The 20,472-nt window shown below is 42.8% G+C and overlaps 1 protein-coding gene across 3 annotated transcripts in view; it reads right to left on the reverse strand.

The window, feature by feature from the left end:
- The window catches only part of LYST (lysosomal trafficking regulator), an 85,056-nt gene extending 65,502 nt beyond the window's left edge, over positions 1 to 19,554 (reverse strand). The window contains exons 1-3 of one of the 3 annotated variants that reach the window (XM_083830070.1): positions 19,528 to 19,554; positions 3,134 to 3,218; positions 1,659 to 1,857 (exon numbers count right to left, since the gene is read on the reverse strand). In XM_083830070.1, coding sequence (XP_083686196.1) covers positions 1,659 to 1,850 — 192 coding nt within the window. In that variant the 5' untranslated portion in view covers positions 1,851 to 1,857; positions 3,134 to 3,218; positions 19,528 to 19,554. Of the gene's footprint in view, positions 1 to 1,658; positions 1,858 to 3,133; positions 3,219 to 19,008; positions 19,111 to 19,365; positions 19,502 to 19,527 lie in introns of those variants that run through there. The other 2 variants (XM_083830068.1, XM_083830069.1) reach the window with 2 other exon arrangements.
- Positions 19,555 to 20,472: the final 918 nt, after the last annotated feature.

The following is a 20,472-nucleotide window of genomic DNA, read 5'->3' on the forward strand; positions in this document are numbered from 1 at the left end:
GTAAAATGAATTACAGCTTGCAAAGCAGCATCAGCTACTTCCGCATACATATATCTAAATTTCTTCATGCTAGCTTATTCACTTGGTTTGGTTCAACAAACACCTCACTGATAAATCACCTGGTATTTCACAGAAAAAAAAGTGTTCCTTTGAATGAAACCAACTGAAATAGTTCAAGCTTGAACATTCCAAAGACTGAATCAGAAACATGTCCATCAATAACCTGTCCTGGTTCCGGTTAGGACAGAGTTAATTTTTCCTCATAGTAGCTGGTAGGGTGCTATGTTTTGGATTAGGATGAGAAGAGCGCTGATAACATGCTGATGTTTTAATTGTTGCAGAGCAGTGTTTACACCAGGCCAAGGACTTTTCGGCTTCTCGCTCTGTCCTGCCAGCGAGCAGGCTGGGGGTGCAGCAGGAGCTGGGAGGGGACAGACCCAGGACAGCTGACCCAAACTGGCCAAAGGGGTATTCCATACCATCTGACATCATGCTAAACAATATATAGGGGTGGCTGGCCGGGGTGGGGGGCCGGCTGCTCGGGGATAGGCTGGGCATCGGTCAGCGGGTGGTGAGCAATTGCATTGTGCATCACTTGTTTCTTACACATTATTATTATTAATACTATTATTATTATCACTATTATTATTATTATTGTTATTATTATATTCCTGTCTTAATAAACTGTCTTTATCTCAACTCACCGGCTTCACTTTCCCGTTTCTCTCCCCCATCCCAGAGAGGGAGGGGGGAGGGTGAGCGAATGGCTGTGTGGTGTTTAGCTGCCGGCCGGGTTAAACCACAACATAACCCCACTACAAACTAGATTGATAATTGAAGTTCCATTTTATTAGATCCACTTTTACAAAGTGACTTGTATTTGCTTTCTTGTTCCCCACCTCTTTTCGTTCTTGGATGGAAAGTAGAGAACTACTAAACAGTACAACAAATAAGATGGGGAAGAACAAAGCAAATACGTTTCAATCAAGTTCTCTGAATAGGCAAAGCTTAGTAAGATTTTGGAGCCTTTTCTTGAAATTACACCATCAGTGAAGGATGGTGGCAGTTAGGAAAGAAGGATTGACTTTTTTTAAAAAAAACTCTACAGTTATGGCATATATGGGATTCTGGGATAGACTCTAAATAGGACAACTCAAATATCAATCATCCATACACATGACAGTCAACAAGAAACTATCCTCAGAATTTTTGTTGAAAGATGCATGACACTCCTCTCCCCATTGCCCCCCAAAAATGAAAGATGCTTGTTACTTAATCTTATTTTACTACTTTAAACTAGAAGAACCTTCTCAAAGTAACAACTGCGTGTCAACTGCAGATTCCCTAAAAAGACTCATTCCTTTCAAAAATTCTAACCTATTGCTTCTTTCCACCCAGCTGCTGCACTCAAGTTTTACACATGGCTTAACTAATCAAAAGTTTAATAGCCACCACTATCATCTGGCGAAGTTATATTAGCTATTTTTTGTTCTTGGTGAAGGACAGAATGTAGTTGCAACTTATCCTTCTAAACTTCTAGTCTAATTAACTTGCACACACACAAGAAGGGCAAGAAAACCAGTACCACGAATACAAGCCAGACAAACCCCTTCAAAACAACACAAAAAGGTTTATAATGAGGTAAGAAAAACTATTACCTGATCAATACTGGAGTTCAGTGTGGTAAGCAAAATAAACCCACGGCCTTGAACTAAGTATTGTCCCAGCGCTGCCATATGAGTTTCTTCCTCTTCATCTTCCTTGGCCTCTGCCCTCTGGACCACCGCATTGCACAGTCTGTTGACATCCGTCAAAAATTCCCGTGCCAGTGAGTTACTGGCACTGCTCATGTCTGAGCTGTAATTAGAGGGAAGTACAGAAATTAAATACTACAGAAAATGCATTCCTTACGGAAAATAGAGGGGGGAGAGAAGAGCATTTCTTCACTATCTGTCCACTTCCCAAACATGAAAGATTTGAAGGACTGAGGAATCAATATACCAATATAAGGTAGAAACGAATAGGAAAGATAAGCATTGAGAATTTATTTCAGTGAGACTTTAGCTAACAGCTGATTATTCCAAACACTCATTTTATAAATCTAACATGTGAAGCCCATGATACACAGCATTCCTTCACATTGCATAAATGAAAGTTAATTACTTAATTTCACTTTTTAAAAAAAAGGCGAGATGTGACCTTCAATCTTCATCTGCTTCTAAAATGCATTTAAACTAAAAAATACAGGGACAACAGGTAGCTATTAAACAGAATTTATAGGAAATCCATTCTTAAATATTTTATTAGGAGACATTATCTTCTACCCTGTTATATATTCAAGTAATATACATCTTGCTTCAAGGGAAAAAAGGAAAAAATAGTGAATTAAGATAAATGTGGGAACCTTATAAATATAATGCTTTAGACTTACCCCCAACAGTGTTTCCCCTCAAACAAAATCAACTGAGTGGGTGGCAATCACTACTATTATGTACACAATTCAAGATACTGATTCTGCTGTGCATGTTCAGGAGAAAATACTAAAAGCATTGATACTGACTCCTAAACTAATTTTACTTTACATAATGCACACAAGGCACTCATATGCTTTGCATATCCACTCTTATTAAATAATTTAAGTTTTATCTTACACTACAGTTTTTCAGTTGGTCAGCACTAGTATATGCTGAGAAGTTTAAAACAAACAAAAGCCAAAGGAAATGCAAGTAAGCTATAGAAAACTGATTAGATCATTGATGAAGGCAAGACAAAAAAGATCTGTGATAGCAACTACAGAAACAAGAATATTTAATCCATATAAAACCCATTTAATGAATACTACAGCATATTTAACTCTTTATTTTTATGTAAACAGTTGAAGTAAAATCTTCAAAACTCAAATATTTTCATAACATCCAAGCACAGAACTTCCATGAAGGGGGACAAATGACTTAAGATCATTGAAATGTAGCAGAAAGATTAATACTGCCCGATCAGGAAACATTTACAAACAAGTAAAAAATAAGGTAGGAAAGAACAAGTTTGTGAGTAATAATAGAACAAAAAGCTTCTTTCAGTGGCAAGACTGAATATTTATACATATGACATTCTCTGTAACAGAAAATATTCTTACCAGAATTACTTCACTAGCTTAACACATTTATCATCTATTTGGAAGGAAAAGTAGATATATTCCAGAAATGCCACCCTTGGTTCACCTGTTTGAAAAGCAAAAAAATGCATTATATTTAATAAGCAATTTCTTTGTTTCTAAAATGCATTTTATGATAGCTATTTGTAGTTCATGAAAATTCCTTGAGTTTTGAGCTTTAAAGCTCTTATTTCTATTTTTAGCTTATGACTCTGTATAACCAAAACTCTGTTACAGAGAAAAACTGGTGCACGCAGGGTAAGTTAACATAATAAAGTTCATTAGTTTTGAAAATATAAAATGTGCTAGGTATTCAAGTTTAAACATCTTCCTCTAGAAGCAGTATCTTTTTTTTTTTTTTAAGTGATGACTCTCCACATGGATAATACTTTAAGCACTTGCAGCTCTATATACAAGTGATGGAGAATCTGAATTATGCATTTACATCGGCACCTGACTGCACTTCAAACCAGTCCTTTTCTTTTGCCCTGACAGATATCCAAATCATTATTACCCTAATCACTGGAAAAGAGGTAGTTAATAAAATTGGAAGAGAACAGTATTGTATATGCTTTACTCTTCGTAGAACCCACTGAAGTAATGTAAGAGTTCCATCCTCCCTCCCCATGCCTGACTGCTGTGAGAAGAAATTGTCTCCTCATTTCCACCCTGAACCTCCCCCGGCACAACTTGAGGCCATTCCCTCTAGTCCTGTCACTAGTTACCTGTGAGAAGAGGCCGACCCCCAGCTCCCCAGACCTTCCTTTCAGGTAGCTGTAGAGAGCAATAAGGGCTCCCCGAGCCTCCTCTTCTCCAGACCAAACACCCCCAGTTCCCTCAGCTGCTCCTCACAGGACTTGTGTCCCAGGCCCTTCACCAGCTTCGTAGTCCTTCTCTGGACACGCTCCAGGGCCTCGATGTCCTTCTTGTAGCGAGGGGTCCACAGCTGAACACAGCACTCAAGGTGCGGCCTCACCAGAGCTGAGTACAGGGGGATGATCAACTCCCTGGCCCTGCTGGCTACACTATTCCTGATACAAGCCAGGATGCCGTTGGCCTTCTTGGCCACCTGGGCACACTGCTGGCTCATGTTCAGGCGAGTGCCAGCCAACACCCCCAGATCCTCTTCCTCTGCACAGCTTTCCAGCCACTCTGCCTTAAACCTGTAGAATTGCATGGGGTTGTTGTGGCCAAAGTGCAGGACCCGGCATTTGGCCTCGTTGAATCTGATCCCATTGGCCTCTGCCCATCAATCCAACTTGTCCAGGTCACAAATTAATGTTTAAACTGAACCCAATTTCTATCAGTCTTGACATTTTCACAAGCTGCATCTATTAGCACATCAGACATACACAGATGAGCTGTCCAATCACACATTTACTGAAACATCCACAAATTGGGGTGCCAATGCTGAAAGCCAATCTAAACATTAAAACCTCATTCTCTAGAAGTGATTAAGAGCCAGAAATGCATTTGCCATCAGCGGGAACATGAAAGCTCAACACCAAGAAAAGACTGAAAAAACATTCAACTATAAAGGTCTCTACGTGAATGCTCCAAAACCACTTATAGTCCATATCTCCCTTCCCCCCCCCCCCCCCCCCCCGCCGCCATTCCCCTTAATTCAGGGATAGAAAAGCAAAAAAAAAAGAGAAAGATCATGACTGTAGTAATCAGGTGGCAATTAAATGAAAACTTCAGCTTTATCTTTACGATTGTGATGGAGTATGTGCATTGAACACACCTCCTGCCTCCCCAGGCAAGCTTGTAGTAATTGGCCCACCTTTGAGTGCTTGGAGCAGCACATTTCAACTCAAGCCTCACAGAAAACCTTCTTATCCATACAGCCTGTGTTCATAACTCATTGCAACTACAGCAATAATAGCCTAGGCAACTCATGGTTTTTGTGCACTAGACTTTATTAGAAGACGTAAAAGACACACTGTTCTCCATATTTCAGTGTCCTTCTTTCAGAAGCTTTACTCTCCAAGTTTTCTGCATTGCTTGCACCGTTCCATGGATTTAAGTTGCAATACTCTAACAAAAGATTTTCAACATCACTTGTAAGATAAAACACTGTTTTGTTAACACTAATGCAAAAAGACATGAAGCATGCCATCTTAACGGAGAATTTCATACACAATTGCTAAGAACGTGAGATGCTGTTATTCTAAAGCACAGAAAAAAAATTTGGGCTATCATGCAGGACAAAGCAGTTCTGTTTAGAAGGAATCATTTCAACTAGTGCTAGCTGCTTATTTATACCCATTTCTTTCCCTGCAATTCAGTCCTGAAACAGACTGACACCACACGTCTATGGAAATGCCGTTTCAGATCACCTCAATATTCAGCCTGTATGGAAGGCAAAGAATAAAGCAAAATCAAGTAAGAAATAATTAAGAACTTTCCAGAAAAGTTGCATACGCAGAGCAAGCCTTCTTTCCTTTTGTGTTGTTTCCTGACCAGTCATCTAAGCCCTTAAAGCATAGCGCTTTTAAAACAAACTCACTGAACAACTTGCCTCACTGATGTTGTAACAAAGCGAGTGCTCCACGGAGGGTTTTTTTTCCTTCCCCAAAAACAAACAACAAATCCACCCACATCCTAACGTTTCAGCCTGCTTATCACTTTCTCTTTCTGTTGCAGATAGTGGTATATTGACACTTCATCCCACACAGCATGGCATTTCCTCTTACTCTGAGAAAGTATGCCAACTAACTTGCTCTAAGGAGGAACTACTCTACTGCAGTATTTTTGTTTTAAGATGACATCTTTAATTGCTGTGATGCCTGGCAGTATGGAAGCAGACACTGTACCAAGTACCAGTAGCAAGGTAGAGTGTCTTAGCTTGTCTTTGGATTTCAGAGAGATTGTGTAGGTGAAATAAAAATCACAGATGAACAAGACCATAAGAGAACAGCAAGAAGACTACCAAAATCTTGGTTCACCAGTGCTGTATACAATCCTAATGGGACAGTTACGGAATATACAGTGTGTCAGGGCTTCGCATTGCTAGCCCTGAAAAAAATGCACATCCTTAAATTCCATACCACCCTCTAGAATATGATCTCATTTTATTTGAGGTGTTCTTTATGAATAGTAACCACATCTGAAAGGAAAAAATCCTCAAGCATTAAAGAGAATAAATCATTTAAGCTGTGAATGACCTGATATGCAAATATAATCTCTTCACATCTATCTTTATATCATCCTTAATTCAATTCCTATCAGTTCTGCCTTTAGCCCCTTCCTGTGCCAGCTCTCAGGGGATGCACTTTCTATTTACTGTTGTGGTATAGATATAAATATACATATAAATATAGTATTGTACTTTACCTGCAATTGAAACTTGTAGTTTCTCTGGACTTTACTTCATTTTTATGAAGTTGCTCATCAGTTGAGCATTTTAAAGTATAGGAATGCCTTACACTTCAGTGGGCTTTGTATCTTCAAAAGAAAATATCAAAAGCTTTCTTGAAATAATTTAAACCACAATGGAACTTAAAAATAATACCAGTTGTTCAGCGTTGAATACCAAATCATGAATATACTAACTTTATACAGCGCTAATGATTAGGTATTATCTCCAACATCGCTACAATGTGAGGGAATGATGAAAATGCAAAGAAGCTCATGGCCAGGACTAGTATTCTGCATGAGAGTGAACTCTGTCTTTGAGTTGGCTGTGCTTTCAGCAATACATTGCCCAGAAATATCTGAAAAGTCTAGTAACACAATAAAAAGTACCAATTAGCAAATTACTATAGCAACACTGCAATGAAATACTATAGTAAGTCAAATGAAATCAAAATGCTCTAACATTAATTCACAATTACTTTCTGTAACTGCTGTCCAACAGCTACCGCAACGGTAAGAGACAAGGTGGAAAGTTTGGTGGTGGTCTCCAGTTCACACAAGAGCCTAAATTACTGCTCTGAAAAACCCACCTCCTCTCAGGCCTTTTAATTTTTATATTAATTTTACAGTACTAGCAAAGAACAAGAACAGAAAACTATTTCAGTCTCCTGTTTCTTATGAAGTGGATATCAGAACTTCTGCAAATTGCTTGTTAGTAACTGCCAGTCTAAAATGACCACGCTACTGAGTGCTATCCATACAACTGCATGGCCCAGCTAGAGTGCCTGAGTAAAGCAAAGTTACACGTACCTGAGGTGTGCATGACATACATGAGCCACCTGTAAGCCTTCATTTCCTGTAGCCCACTTATCTTCAATAAAAGCAACCAATCTTGTATACAGGGTTATATGCTTTTAGCCCTGTTATACATTGCACTAAAGGAGCAATAGCCTTGTTTGTAAGAAAAAAAATCAACTTATGAGAAGTTACCTTATGGGCTATTCAAACACGAGTAGAATGTTTGGCACATGCAGCTGTTAATTTGTTTACCTTCCCTAGTTTTCTGTTCCAGATAAGAGAGAAACATTGACTAAGCTTTACACAAAGGCATGGCTGCGAGTCCTTTTGAGTACGGAGTACAATGAAGTTGCATTGTCAGTAGGTATGAAAATTAACACTTGGAAAAACGCTATTTATATAAGCCATTGTACAATACAGTTATTTCTGGTCTCAAATTCTAAAATTGGAACTGTTTTACTCATTCTCTGGAATAAAACATATGGGAATGAGTCACTACTGGCCAATAAAAGCTATGTTTACATTGTACTCATTCCATTCAATAAATACTTGTCCCGGTCTTCTTGCCTGTACTTAACCTTTTCACTTCGTCGAATATGCTTGTGACCTCTTCCGTGATTTTAACATTAATGTGATTATATTAGCAATGATTTTCAGGTTTACTTTGAAGGTAAACTTTCAATTTAAGCTCTGTTTTTTGTTAGCAAAGGACAACAGGTATGGTGAAGAGCACCAGCACATCACTGACAGAGACACTAACAGGCTTGCGCAATTGTAACACACACATTGCCAGGTTTATTACAGAAACTGTTTATCTTGGTAGCAGCAGACACCAAAATTGACTCCTTGGTGGTGAAATGCAAGTAAAGCTTGAAGCTAATGTATTGCAGAAATTAGCATTCTTCCTTTTGTTATTTTGATATTATTCCAAACTTTAAACAGGCTAGAAATGAATACCCAACTGGCACTGTCAAAATGGGCTATGAAACAGGAGCCATATGCTGTCCCTTACGAAAACAGCACCTGTAATTCAAGCAGAGCATCAACAGAAAACTTGAGAGGCTTTCATTTTCATGCCTTGTTTTTTACAAATGCAAGGCAATCAGCCAGAAGTGTAGCTTAAAAGCAGGCAGCGAACATTTGCTAACCATCCAACAACACTGATATTCAAAAACAGGAGCAAACAAGTGAAAACAAGACAGCTCAAGTACAGCTCATTCTCAAAACAGACATACCAGACAAGGCTCTAGCTCTGCAAAAGACCTCCTGCTTACTCCTTATTTCCAGCCACTTCCTGCTCTAACCTTTGCTCTCACTTATTAGCTATCTGGGGGGGGGGGGTCACAAAAGCAGACAAACTATGAAAATACATTAAGGCAACATTGTTCCAGCCATTAAGCTGCACATGAAAAGCAGCTTCGTAATATACAGAAGCTATCATAAGGCAACTGCAGGTGGATGTCAATTTCCTTGGCATGGTTTGATGCCTGGCAGTCCTTTATTTCATTAAGGACTTCAGAAACTGGCTTTTAGTCTTCTGCAAAATCCACTAGACCACTAATATTGCCAAAGACGTTATTCAGACTCTCTCCCCAACATAAAGTGAAAAAATGCTTAGCATATTTGGAACAATAATATACACACTCTCTCCTTAACTGACCAGGGAAAAGTACATCAAGTTCATTATATGATAAACAGGTATTACTGCAATAAACACTGTAAGGTATGCTGAGATCTTCAGAGCAATAGCACTGCTGTACACACAAGTGTTTGTGCATGTATAATCTTACTACTGCCGCTTTCACGTAAAGTCAGAAGTGTATGCAGCTCCCTTCTCACTTACGTGGGACGCTCGCCTTGAAACACCACAAGACAAAGCCCTGCTTCTACACACATCTTAAGCCTCCTATAAACGTAGTCTACTTATGTTCTGCTGCGTAGATATTAAAATCAAATTTAAGCAGTGAAGCTCAATGTTTATACAACCTTGGAATCTGGGAATTAGATTTCTACTACTAAGTGGATGTGAAAGCACTTCATCTTATACTGAAAAAAGCTCAGAATTCTAGGGAATTAAAATATCTGTGCTTTCTGAAAAAGACAGTCGATAAATAAAAATGCTCCTTTTAATATGGTGTACAGCCAGCAATCCATGTCACAGTGCTTCCTAAATGAGTCATTTCAGTTGTTGAACAGATATACCAAGGAAAAAGACGATCAAGATCAGACAAATGCTATGCTAAATTCAGCCACACTAAGGAAATAGGCACTTTCCAAAATACCTACCACATGTGTATAAACAAGTCAGAAAACCTATAATCAGCAATATACCTAAGGCTACAGGTACCTAGAGATATATGAAATGACATTAGATGTCCAGGCAAGTCGACTTCGCAGTTTCAGAAGTGTCATTCTTCTGATTGGGATACAGATCTGTGAAATGCCACAGAACGTGAGGAAGTAAAGACAGACAAAAAGCCTTTCCTTATTCCCAAATCATCATTTGCCATATATTTTCATGCCTCAGTGGTTTAGTGGTGGGCGTGGTTGGGTTTTTTTTGGGGGGGGGGGGGGGGGGGGGGGGGGGAGTTGTTTCAACAGTTGGAAAAATTAAACTCACAGGTAACTGGGCACAGAATTTGTTTCAGATTTAACTCCAGCAGATGCAGTTTAAGTTACTTCTAAAAAATATGCTGTCTAAGTAAAGTATAATCCAGTTTCTGGGATACATTCTGACTTGTACTCTGCCCAACAAGACTACTACTACAATCTCAAAAATCTCCAGCACAATTATTTTTAACAGCACCTCTGAATGAATGATAGAAGCACAAATCAAAATGGTATAACCGATTAATACATACACAATGTTCTTGTTTACATATAAAAAACATTTCCTTCAAGAATTTCCAAAGTATAACTTTACGACACTACTTCCATTCTACAAACTCCAATTTACGTCCTTAGCATTTCTGCTGCATACATTTTGTTACGTATCAGTCCCCTGAGCAGAAAACCTGCTAATGGCCATGAAATGCATCAGCTTGTTCTATCAGCTCCAAACAACCAGTTTCTAATTAATTAGCTGCCAGTGACTATAAAAGGATTGTAACTACAAGCTGCACATAGGGGACTGGAAATCAAGCCAAGAACAACAGTGAGGTATAATAAATTGCTCTAAGGAGGTTGCACAACCAGGGAGAACCAAAACCAAAAGAGAACTTGGCAAGAAAATAGCAGGTGATAAGGGATCTGAGTACCCAGAAAGGAAACCAGCTCACATGCAACCTAAATGCAGACTTGTCCGCATACAAGCAATGCACCAGAAATATACAAACTGTATGCTCAGACCTCTAAAACATCACACAAATAAAACTAACTCCAAAGGTTAAAAAACAATCATTAAATTAAAGATTCTGAAATCCACCATGATGAAACTACTGGGAAAACTTAGGATTTCAGCAATTGTCTTAGTCTACTAGTGCCTCCTGTACAAGGGTACGGCAGAGGCCAAGCATGTTATTCAAACCCAGCCCTCACGTTTTCTAAAGCATGCTAACACAGCCCACTCATCTTAGTTCCTCCTGTGTGTTAGTTGTCTTCTCTGCCACCACATCTGCAAGCTAACACCTCCTCCCGGAGCACAGAAAACAGCTTCCCATGTCTTCCATGAAATTCCTTGCATAATTCCATATAGTACATTTAGTTAATTGTTCTTTGTCAGGGGAGTCATTTTTATAAACCATCTCATTAAGGCTAATCCAGTGAATTTTGATGCATCACAGGCTACTGAAGTGTTCACAGCAGTGAAACACAGACCTCTTTTAAACAACATTTAACTCAAGCTACAGCATTTTACCCAACTTGACCATGAAGCATTCATGTCATGATTTGTTGTTCAAGTCTACTTCCAAAGAAATGCATTACCTGTTTAACTCATGACAGAACTTTTACAAGTAGAGTTTATTATGTTGCTGTAATTTCAAGATACTTAAAAAGTGAATGTTAAACTTAAGACATATGGCACCTGCAAATCCTACTCACAATTCATATTTACTCTTTGGAAAGTACTATAATCTTGGAGACTAGAATTAAGTGTCAACTCTCCATTTGTAGAACACATCCAAAACCGATTATATTTCCCTTCCCCTTTCTTACATGATGGTAAAATCTGTTAGTAGAAAAGCAGAATGCTTTAGTATTTCAGTTTTGTCTTGTCACAGGTTTTCCACACATAAATACCTACCTGACATATATGACCCTTACTTGGAAAAAGTACTAGATACGAGTAAGAACCCTTAGTGTAGGATTTTAAAAAGCATCCCCTGTAATGAGGAGCTATGCAAGCTGCCATAATGGAGTGGAGCAGTGCAATGCTAACTGTGCTAAAAAGAAGGCACAAGAGATTAAGTGATCAGTGCAAGGAAAATTTTTCTTGCTGAAATTCAGCAGGTTGTGATCAGGTTCTGCCTTGCGCTACAAAGATCTGTATCCTTTTACAAGTTAGAATATCAGCAACTGTTCCCCCCTTTTGAGTCTGAATGAAATAGCACTGATACAGTAAACAGCAAGGAGTCCCTCAGCTTATCTGCATATCAAAAGTGCTTTGAGACAGCTTCTCAACTCAACATGGAATTTTGTTTAGTCATCAACCAATGTGAAACACCTGGGCATGCAATCTTGGTAAGCCTGCAATCAGGTTAGAGAAGATGAGTCATCGAGAAGATAAAAGTACAGCACTGATGAAAAGACAGGCTCCCAAACAACCACCTACACGCAAGTCACGCATTAACACTGTACATAGTATATGCTAGGCATAAGTTATGCTTAGCTTGTGGTTTTATACTATTCAAAACAGTAACTATAGCCACATTGTCAGCCACGTTATATGCATTCCAGTTCATTTAATTGTACATATTTCAGACCAGCACATGCAGGTACGGAGGACAAACATTCCTTAGAGTAGGCACAGTGAACGCTGTAGGTTTTCAGAGATAATCACTGCTACATGAACTGTGTTAAAAACAAGTATGCTTGCTGTCACGGAGACTGGCTAAAATGCTCCAGAGAAGAATACCACCGTGCTGTTACCAATACCATGAAAATGCTTGAGACAAGCTTGGCTACCACAGTCAGAGAAGACAAGAACCTGTTCAGGATCTTATCTCAAGTGCCAGAAGACAATGTCTGTAAGGAGCACATGGTACTAGAGAAAGGAACTGATACATACGCCAACAGAACTCATGTAGGAAAAAAAAAACTATGAAAGACTACTAAGTTATTTCAAAAGAAGACCAGAGGATGAAGAACTTGAATAAAACATTCAACAGTGAAAAGGCTGAAGTTGCGAGGCTACCAAGTAACCCATGTTTGGAACACTTAGTACTATACAAGTTCTTCACCAAATTAAAAGATAACCAAGTAATACTCCAAAATGTGTTCCTCCAAGCTTTGTATTTGATAAACACCCCTCAAGATATAAGAGAGCAAGTCTTGACAGCCGTGGTTGCGCAGTGATGACTAACTCTGAAGATGAAGACTACATTCCACTCTAAACAGCAACAGGAAAGAAACAGTCTACTACAGTACTACAGAGGTCAAGCCGGAAGTTCAGGACCTCTCCAGCAGAAAGCCCACAGCGATGAGCCCCTGCAAAGCTAACCTGCCTTTGAGAACATCCTCCTGCATTATTTGGCTGTACAGCACATACTGTGGTCTCCAGTGCAACCAGGGAAAAATGCTGCAGTTGTGACCACACTGCAAGTACACAGAACACACGGCATCTACCTGGAGACGATTTTAAACAACAAATGTCATCCTGACACAAATCGAAGTGCGATGTGGAAGACCATGCGCGCTTCTCTGTAACCTGTGAGATTATACATTTTGATTGCACCAAAATACTCACAGACGGAAGAAGCAAAAAGAGTTGAGCAGCACCTTGAGGCACTCTTGCTGAAGCAACGAGTAAAGGCTATTCCTGAAACTGAAAGCTTGGTAGTTAGAGGATTAGAACTAGAAAGCAAAGCGCTGAAGATAAACTTGGCCATTGCGTCTAAAGTACTCACCACGAGCAGTTCAATAAGAGAAGATGGTCAATGATCAGAGTTAAAGAGGTCATTAACGTGCAGAAGACACACTGCTTCTGGGATTTTAAAACCAGTCCGTGAAATCCGTATTTTCTAGTAGTAATCACATGGGGACAAGACAGCAAGTAGCAATCTGAAGCTAATATGAGAAAATAGCATTTCCCAGAATAGACTCTCACGCTGCTGTTCCAGTTAAGCTCAGTGTGCCAGCTTCTTTGCAAAGCACAAGCAGCATCAGTTGCTTTTGGGGGCCTGACCCTGTACCTCTCCCAGGCTTTAGAGCAAAGGGAAACAAACTGGCCTGTGAACACCCTTGCCTAACCAGCAAGAGAACTACAGCCAGAAGGAGTCACACAACATCTCACTTCAGGTAACTTTTCTCCAGTGGAAATGCAAGTTGGGAACAAATCAGATTTTTGTTTTATTCTTGACATTAAACTTCAAGAAGAAACTTCAAAGCACTCAAAAATTAGTCAAGTACTGCAACACAAACTATAATCAATGATTATACTTTACTTCATATAATAATGACTAAGTGTGAAGTTTCCCAATATACCTACTAGCAAATAGACAAATATTTTAAAAAATTCTGAAACACTCTAGGAAACCATAAAGCCATTCAAAATACTAAAACCAGTCAAACTTTAAGATGTCCCCCAAACTACAGAAACCCATCACATGTACACACAAACAAGACTTGAAACTGTTATAACAGTTTAGAAAGTGAATGAAGTGTGGCAGATGAAGACTAGATATACAGTGTAGTAGTATTTCTGGTAACCAGACGTCACATGCAAATTTTTTTTTCTGCAAATGCCAGGGATTTCACAGGACTCCAATAATGAAAGTGCCTTTGTAACTAAAGTAACTTAAGCTTTTAAAATAGTTTCTAATAAATTTAGGACCACCTTTTGGAAGTAAAGATACCCATGTAGAATTTCACCTAGATACCCAGATACATAAAAGTTTTCCTTCGATTTTTCATTATTTGAACTATAAATCAAGAGTGAAACTACACTCTTCTTCCTTACATTTGAGAGATGCAGCTAATGCAAAGGCACATACGTACACTAGGTAGCTACACGTTAGGTTTTATAGTCTGACAATTTTGTTTCATTTTCTCTAAAGCAAACCATAAGAATGTTTGCCCCTAATTTGAGATTAGGATTGTTAGCCTCTTTCATCTTCTATTAAAAATAGAATAGGAAGTTGATACTTTTTAATAAATTATCTAAGCCTATTTTAGTGTCAATTACTGACTCAAAGCTACAAAAATCTACAAAAAAACCTCCTGAAATATAGCATAAGTTTGTTGTACTTTTATTGATTCCTGAAACACTACAAATGCTCAAAAATATTTCCTTAAATCTTTATATTTTCCTTGCTAATTCACTCTTTGCCAGAATTAAGACACAAACTATTCATCCCTTCACAGTGCCATTTCTATCATTCATTCCTAATCTGGTTAGTAGAGTAAGACTTAACCATAGTGTTGATTACCAAGGTTAACAGATCAAGTTAGATGTTTTTGCCATTCATCCCGCTCAAGAAGATAAATCTTCAGGAAATGTCTCCACAATACTAGAGAGGAATGGATAAAGTCATTTGCTGAAACAGAATTGTACAAAATTCAAAGTTTTAATGCTACCACTACCTGGCAATTCCCTTCTACATTTCATCTCCTCACTTCCCAGTTTTCTCTTAGGAAAGCAGACAGGCTTCTCTCTACGGTGAGAAGTCCAAAGAACCAGGTGCCCACCCACTCTTGGTGCTTCATGCACGCATACTTTCCCTCACAGCACAATGATGCTTGTAACTGCAGTCAAGAAGCTTACCTGGGGGTGGAGGAAAAGAGGGAAAAGAACAAATAAACGTGGGAATTAACCGAGATTGTTAGAATGGTTGAGCAACTGCCTGACACAGACACAGCCACAGCCTTGCAGACAACAGTCTTCCAGCACTGCTCCCTGCTTTTGCCCCCCACATCCCCACTACCCCACGCTCCAGGCTATCAAAGCGCAGGCCGGTTCTTTCACAGGGCACCAGGAAGTGATTCGTGGAGTCCCTCCACTCCACGTGGCTCAAAGCGCTGTGCAAACAAGAGCTGCAGGAGGTAAGCCCCAGAAGTCTGCAGAGAACTACACAAGTTCAGAAGTGCACAAGACAACGGTTTCAGTGCTTATGTACCACATGGCCCGTGCAAAATCACACCCGCAGTAGCAGCAGGCAGTAGTGAGCTACGTATGGGGAGGTAGAGGGCTGAGAAGTCTAAGAAGCAGAGCACAGACACAGAAAATGACAAATGAAATATGCAGTGGTGACTTCAAAAGGCCTACTGTAACTTCAATATGCAGGAAACCAAAATGTAATAGCTGTTTCAGCACGTATCAAGAAATAGTACTGTTCCCGGACTCCACTGCATGGACTACAGCATTACATACCTACCCCTTCTTCAACATACATAAGCTGATTAATTGTGTTACATTGTTCTGCTTTGCACTTACCCTCAGCATTGGATTTAAGCTGTCTACCTGCAGAGCACAGCACTCTACAAGTCACACTAGCGAGACCCATGACTCTACCCTAATAGTTAGTGCCAAAAGCCTAGCTTCCCAGAAAAATGGGATTTTAATCAGACCCCAGGCTGTAAGCATAAGCCATTACAGCTGACAGTTTATATCAAGAAAAACCTCTTCCACCAGGACTACACATGACATCCTTTTCTCTCTCCCCTTCCCCTTCACACATCCAGCCTTGTTTCTGCACACTGTTTTATCTGGAGGCAAGACAATCACTAATGAACTAATTTCAACATGTCACTGAAAGGCATGCTGAAATGCAGCATCTGAATGAGAAGTGAAGGGAAAAAAAAGTCTCAGTCTACTAAACACCACAGTGCTTTATTGGTTCCTCCCAAGTAACCTCAGAAACTCAGGCAGATATCCTGCTCTGCCTAAGGGGGAGTCCCCACCTCCTGAGGAGCGGCTCAGCCCATCCGCAGCTCCCTGCTAGCGAGGCATGGCTATTCCTTCCCAGCAATTCTTCCTTTCCTCTTCCACCAGCACTGCTGGCCCACTCAGTTTCTTGATGCAATCCATGTCCACAGGTTTGCAGAAAACTTTTTTTCCAGCTGGCTTATTTTTGTGTTAAATTGCCATGCAGAGGTCAGCCGCTGGCAGAAAGGGGGAAAAGGCAGGAGGCAGATCCCCCCACAGCAGCAACAAGCTGCTTGATCAGCTCAGGCAAACCAGAACCACAACAACAGAAAAACAAGTGCCCACAGATCCTTCTCCCTGCTTGACACGACTTAAAACAGGTATATCTCCTTCAGAACAGTGGTATCACAGGAGCTGATAGCTCTGATGATACCCACTCAATTACGTGATCCTATCTAATCTTCATCATATAACAGTGTGCAAGAGTGACTGACACTCACAACCATCTCCAACTGGAAGAGGTAAAACATAACCATAGGCATATACAGAGTCCTCCCTCCCTGCATATTACAATCCTTTTAAAACACTAAAATCTTTTTTTGCTTTGTTTTAAAAAGGAACACCCTGAAGATGACCCAAATTAACAACATCCAGTAGTGGCATCCCAGGCAGCAGCTGGTGCAGTTCTCCACTGAGGAAGCCCACGGAGCCTGATGCCTCCTCAGAGAAGGATAAAACAGACCTTGGTGAGGGCTGATGACAGCTGTTTACTCCAATGAACCTTAATTTGTCTGCAGAAGGCAAGTGAGAGCATTTTCAGCAGCAAGTGCTTCCTGGTGCAACAGAATCCTCTTACAACATAATCTTTTCACCCTGTTTTCCCTCAGCTCCCTTCTACCCACAGAAGACAGGAACCATTTTTTTGCTTCAGAATTCCTTCTCTGTGCAATATTACCTATTTGAAAAGACTGCTATGACAACAGCAAAATTCTTCAAATACACAGGATTCCTAAGTCTCCGCACAAGCTACAAAGGTGTACAGTTGTACATTAATAAGGATGCACCATGGACTATGAAAGAAATCACTGACAAAAAATCAGAACTGGTAACTGCCTGAAGCATCTGTTAATATTCATACTGCTTGCTCGTGCTCTTTGAGCTCAACTCCAAAGCTAAATAAAAGCAGCAACATACTTTTCCTAAGTGTTAAGAATGTACAGTTTCTCTTTCCTAATGTTTAGGTATCAAGTGTTTTACTTTCCAACACTGCTACTGTTCAAGGTGCTTAAAGTCTCTTCTTACTGTCTAGAACAGCACTACAAACTGATACAGGGGCACAGGAAAAGCCTACACAGGACTAAGAGAAACAAAGAAGCAAAAGGAAGCATTTAAGAATCCTTATTAAATGGTTGCTGAACTAACGGAAAAGTCTTATAACAATTATTCAACATTTTAAAGATAAAAGGGGTCTCTGAGTAAAGTAACACTGATGGTGGAGGGAGAACAGGAAGGAGTGACATTAAACAAGCTCCTCTGAAGAAATCCATATGCAGCCTTATGAACTGAGTGACAAGTGACTTCCTGAGGTCTCATTTACTTTTAACCTTGGTTTTGGAAGTACAGCGTTGAAAGCTATTTGCTTCTAGCTTGCAAGAATCTCTGTCTAAAACATGAGGAAGAAAGAACAGAATTAGAACACCACATGAAAAGGCTGATCTCTTCTCAACTATAACAATATATGAAAGCCTTCTCATTCTTCCTTCTCTTGGTATTTTAAATGTCCAACAGAAACTCTCAGAGGCACCAAACAGCAAGTCTCCCAAGGTACCTAAGAGGATACTTTATTCTTTGCACTGTTGGCGATGGTCTGTCAGCCTACAGTTAAAGAAAAAAAAAAAAGATGACTGATGACTCCTTACCATCCTGCAGCCCCACTATGATAAGCTCTCCTTGCAGACATTGTCTCGTGTCCAAGCAAGCAACCTCAACCAGAATATGTCAACAGACATACCTCTACTATCAATATTTCCTCCAGAAAGGGTTAAACGTTCCAGACATCTCTCCCCTGCTGCCTAGCAAAAGACCACGATACACATGACTAAAACAGACCTCCTCGCTGCTTTTAGGCCAAAGGCTACCCCAGCACGCCGCAGGCAGCGGCAGGATCCTGTTGGTGACACAAGGCTGCGTCACTGACTCCGACTTTCTCCAGATGCTTTCATAGAAGCCTTCCTGATTCACGTGGCACCACAACCAGAAAAAGCGCCTCCCGTCCAGATTTTCTCCTCCAGCCAGTTTCCATTTATAACCGCGCTAGATGCTCTCCCGGCTCCTAGCTCACCGCACGATGCTCCTCCTGAGCTCCTTCAGCCGCTCTGCCTCCTCTTACACAAGAGGCTTTGCCCTCAGCTCCAGCGAAGCACCTGCTGCCCCCGCTATCTCTACAGATAAGAGGCAGCTCTCGGTTCACCCCGGGATACCGGGCATTACCCGATCCCGAGGTATTTTCCCCCAGAGGAGCATCCCATCCCATCCCATCCCATCCCATCCCATCCCGGCACGCCACCCGCCACCTCAGAGCACCACGGGAGCCCCGCCGCTGCCCACAGCGGGCACTGCAACAACACCGCAGCGCCCGGGAGCGGGAGCGGGGGGCACGGCGGGGCGCGGCTGCCCTTACCGGGGCCCGCCGGGCAGGACCGGGGAGACCCAGCGCGCGCGGGGGCCGTTAAACGGCCGCCCCTCGAGCCACCGGGAGGGCGGAGCCACCGCCGCCGCCGGGCCCCGGGGCTGGCCCCGCCCCTCTCGCGCGGCCCGGCCCGGGGCGGCCCCTCCCGGGAGCCCCGCGGCGGGCAGGGCCCCGCCCGCTCCTCCGCCGCCGCCGCCGCCGCCTCTTCCGCCTCCCGCTGCCCGGGCCCAGCGGCACCGAGGCACCGGCCGCCGGAGGGACCCGCCTGCCCCGAGCGCCGGGGCCTGGGCCCGCCGAGCCCTCCGCACGCCGAGGCGGCGCTGCCCCGCCGCCCGCCGCCGCCCTTACCCGCTCCTCGCTCCGGCAGAGCCGGCGCGCCCGGCCGCCCGCGCCGCTCTTATCCCGCCGCCGGCCTCCCGGCAGCCCGTGGCGGGAGGGCCCGGCCCGGCCCCGCCGCGCCGCCCGCCCCCGTCGCCATGGCAACGCCCGCCCCGCCCCGCCCCGCCCCACCTGACGCCGCCGCTCCCGCTCCGCCGCCACCGGCGCGCGGAAGAGGGAAGGGGGGGGGGGGGGGCGGTGTCACGCGCGCGCCGCAGCCAATCGGCGGCGCCGCCTGGGTGACCGGCGGGGAGGGGGGGGGGGAAGCCGTCGGGGCGGGGCGTGCGGTCGGGGCCACGCCCACTCCCCGACAGGCCCCGCCCGTTCCCGGGAGCCAGGCCCCCGCGGGGCAGCGTCGGCCCGGCCCGGCCCCCGCCCCCCGTTCCCCTTCAGACCCCGTGCGGATGAACCCCGCGTGCAGCGAGGGAACCGCGGCGCTGGGCGCACCCTCCCCGGGAGGCCGACTGGCAAGGCCGGGCCACTTATTAGCTGTCTGCAAGGGGCAGCAATCCGTCACAGGCCGTGTTAACAGGCGCACGCTCTGTATATTGACATGTCCGTGCATATGTGCCCTTACCCTCAGCCTGCCCCGGTCTGACAAGCCCTTCTTGTGCCTCAAAACCAGGCAAAGGCACGCAGGGTGCTCAGATGGCCTTACTGTAACGCACCCCCCTCGCGCCTCTCCCTGGTGCATTGCCCCCCTGCTCCCAGACCTCTGCCACTGCTCCTGGTTGAGGACTTTACCCGGCTTCAACTCATATTAGCGCTCCATTTGCTCTCTGGTTGCCTGCTGGCTACCACAATAGCAAATTGGTTTTGTAAAGCTAAGGTCAGGGTGCTGACAAGGGTTACCCAATGCACAGGGAAAGCTTCGGACACCAGGCCCCATGGCCCACCTGCCACAGTGTAGTACGCAAGGCGACAGCTTCACACAGACATCCGGGAGTCTGCGCCCAGGGAAGGGCACCAGCGGTGCAGGGCACGAGGAGGAGGGTGCCATTCTCTGGGCGCAAACTCCCGAACGTCTGTATGAAGCCCCTGCGCTTCCTGCAGCCCAGGAGAAAGAGAAGTCTTCTT

This window comes from Anser anser, assembly GCF_964211835.1.
Source record: "Anser anser genome assembly, chromosome: 3".
Taxonomy (NCBI): Eukaryota; Metazoa; Chordata; class Aves; order Anseriformes; family Anatidae; genus Anser; species Anser anser.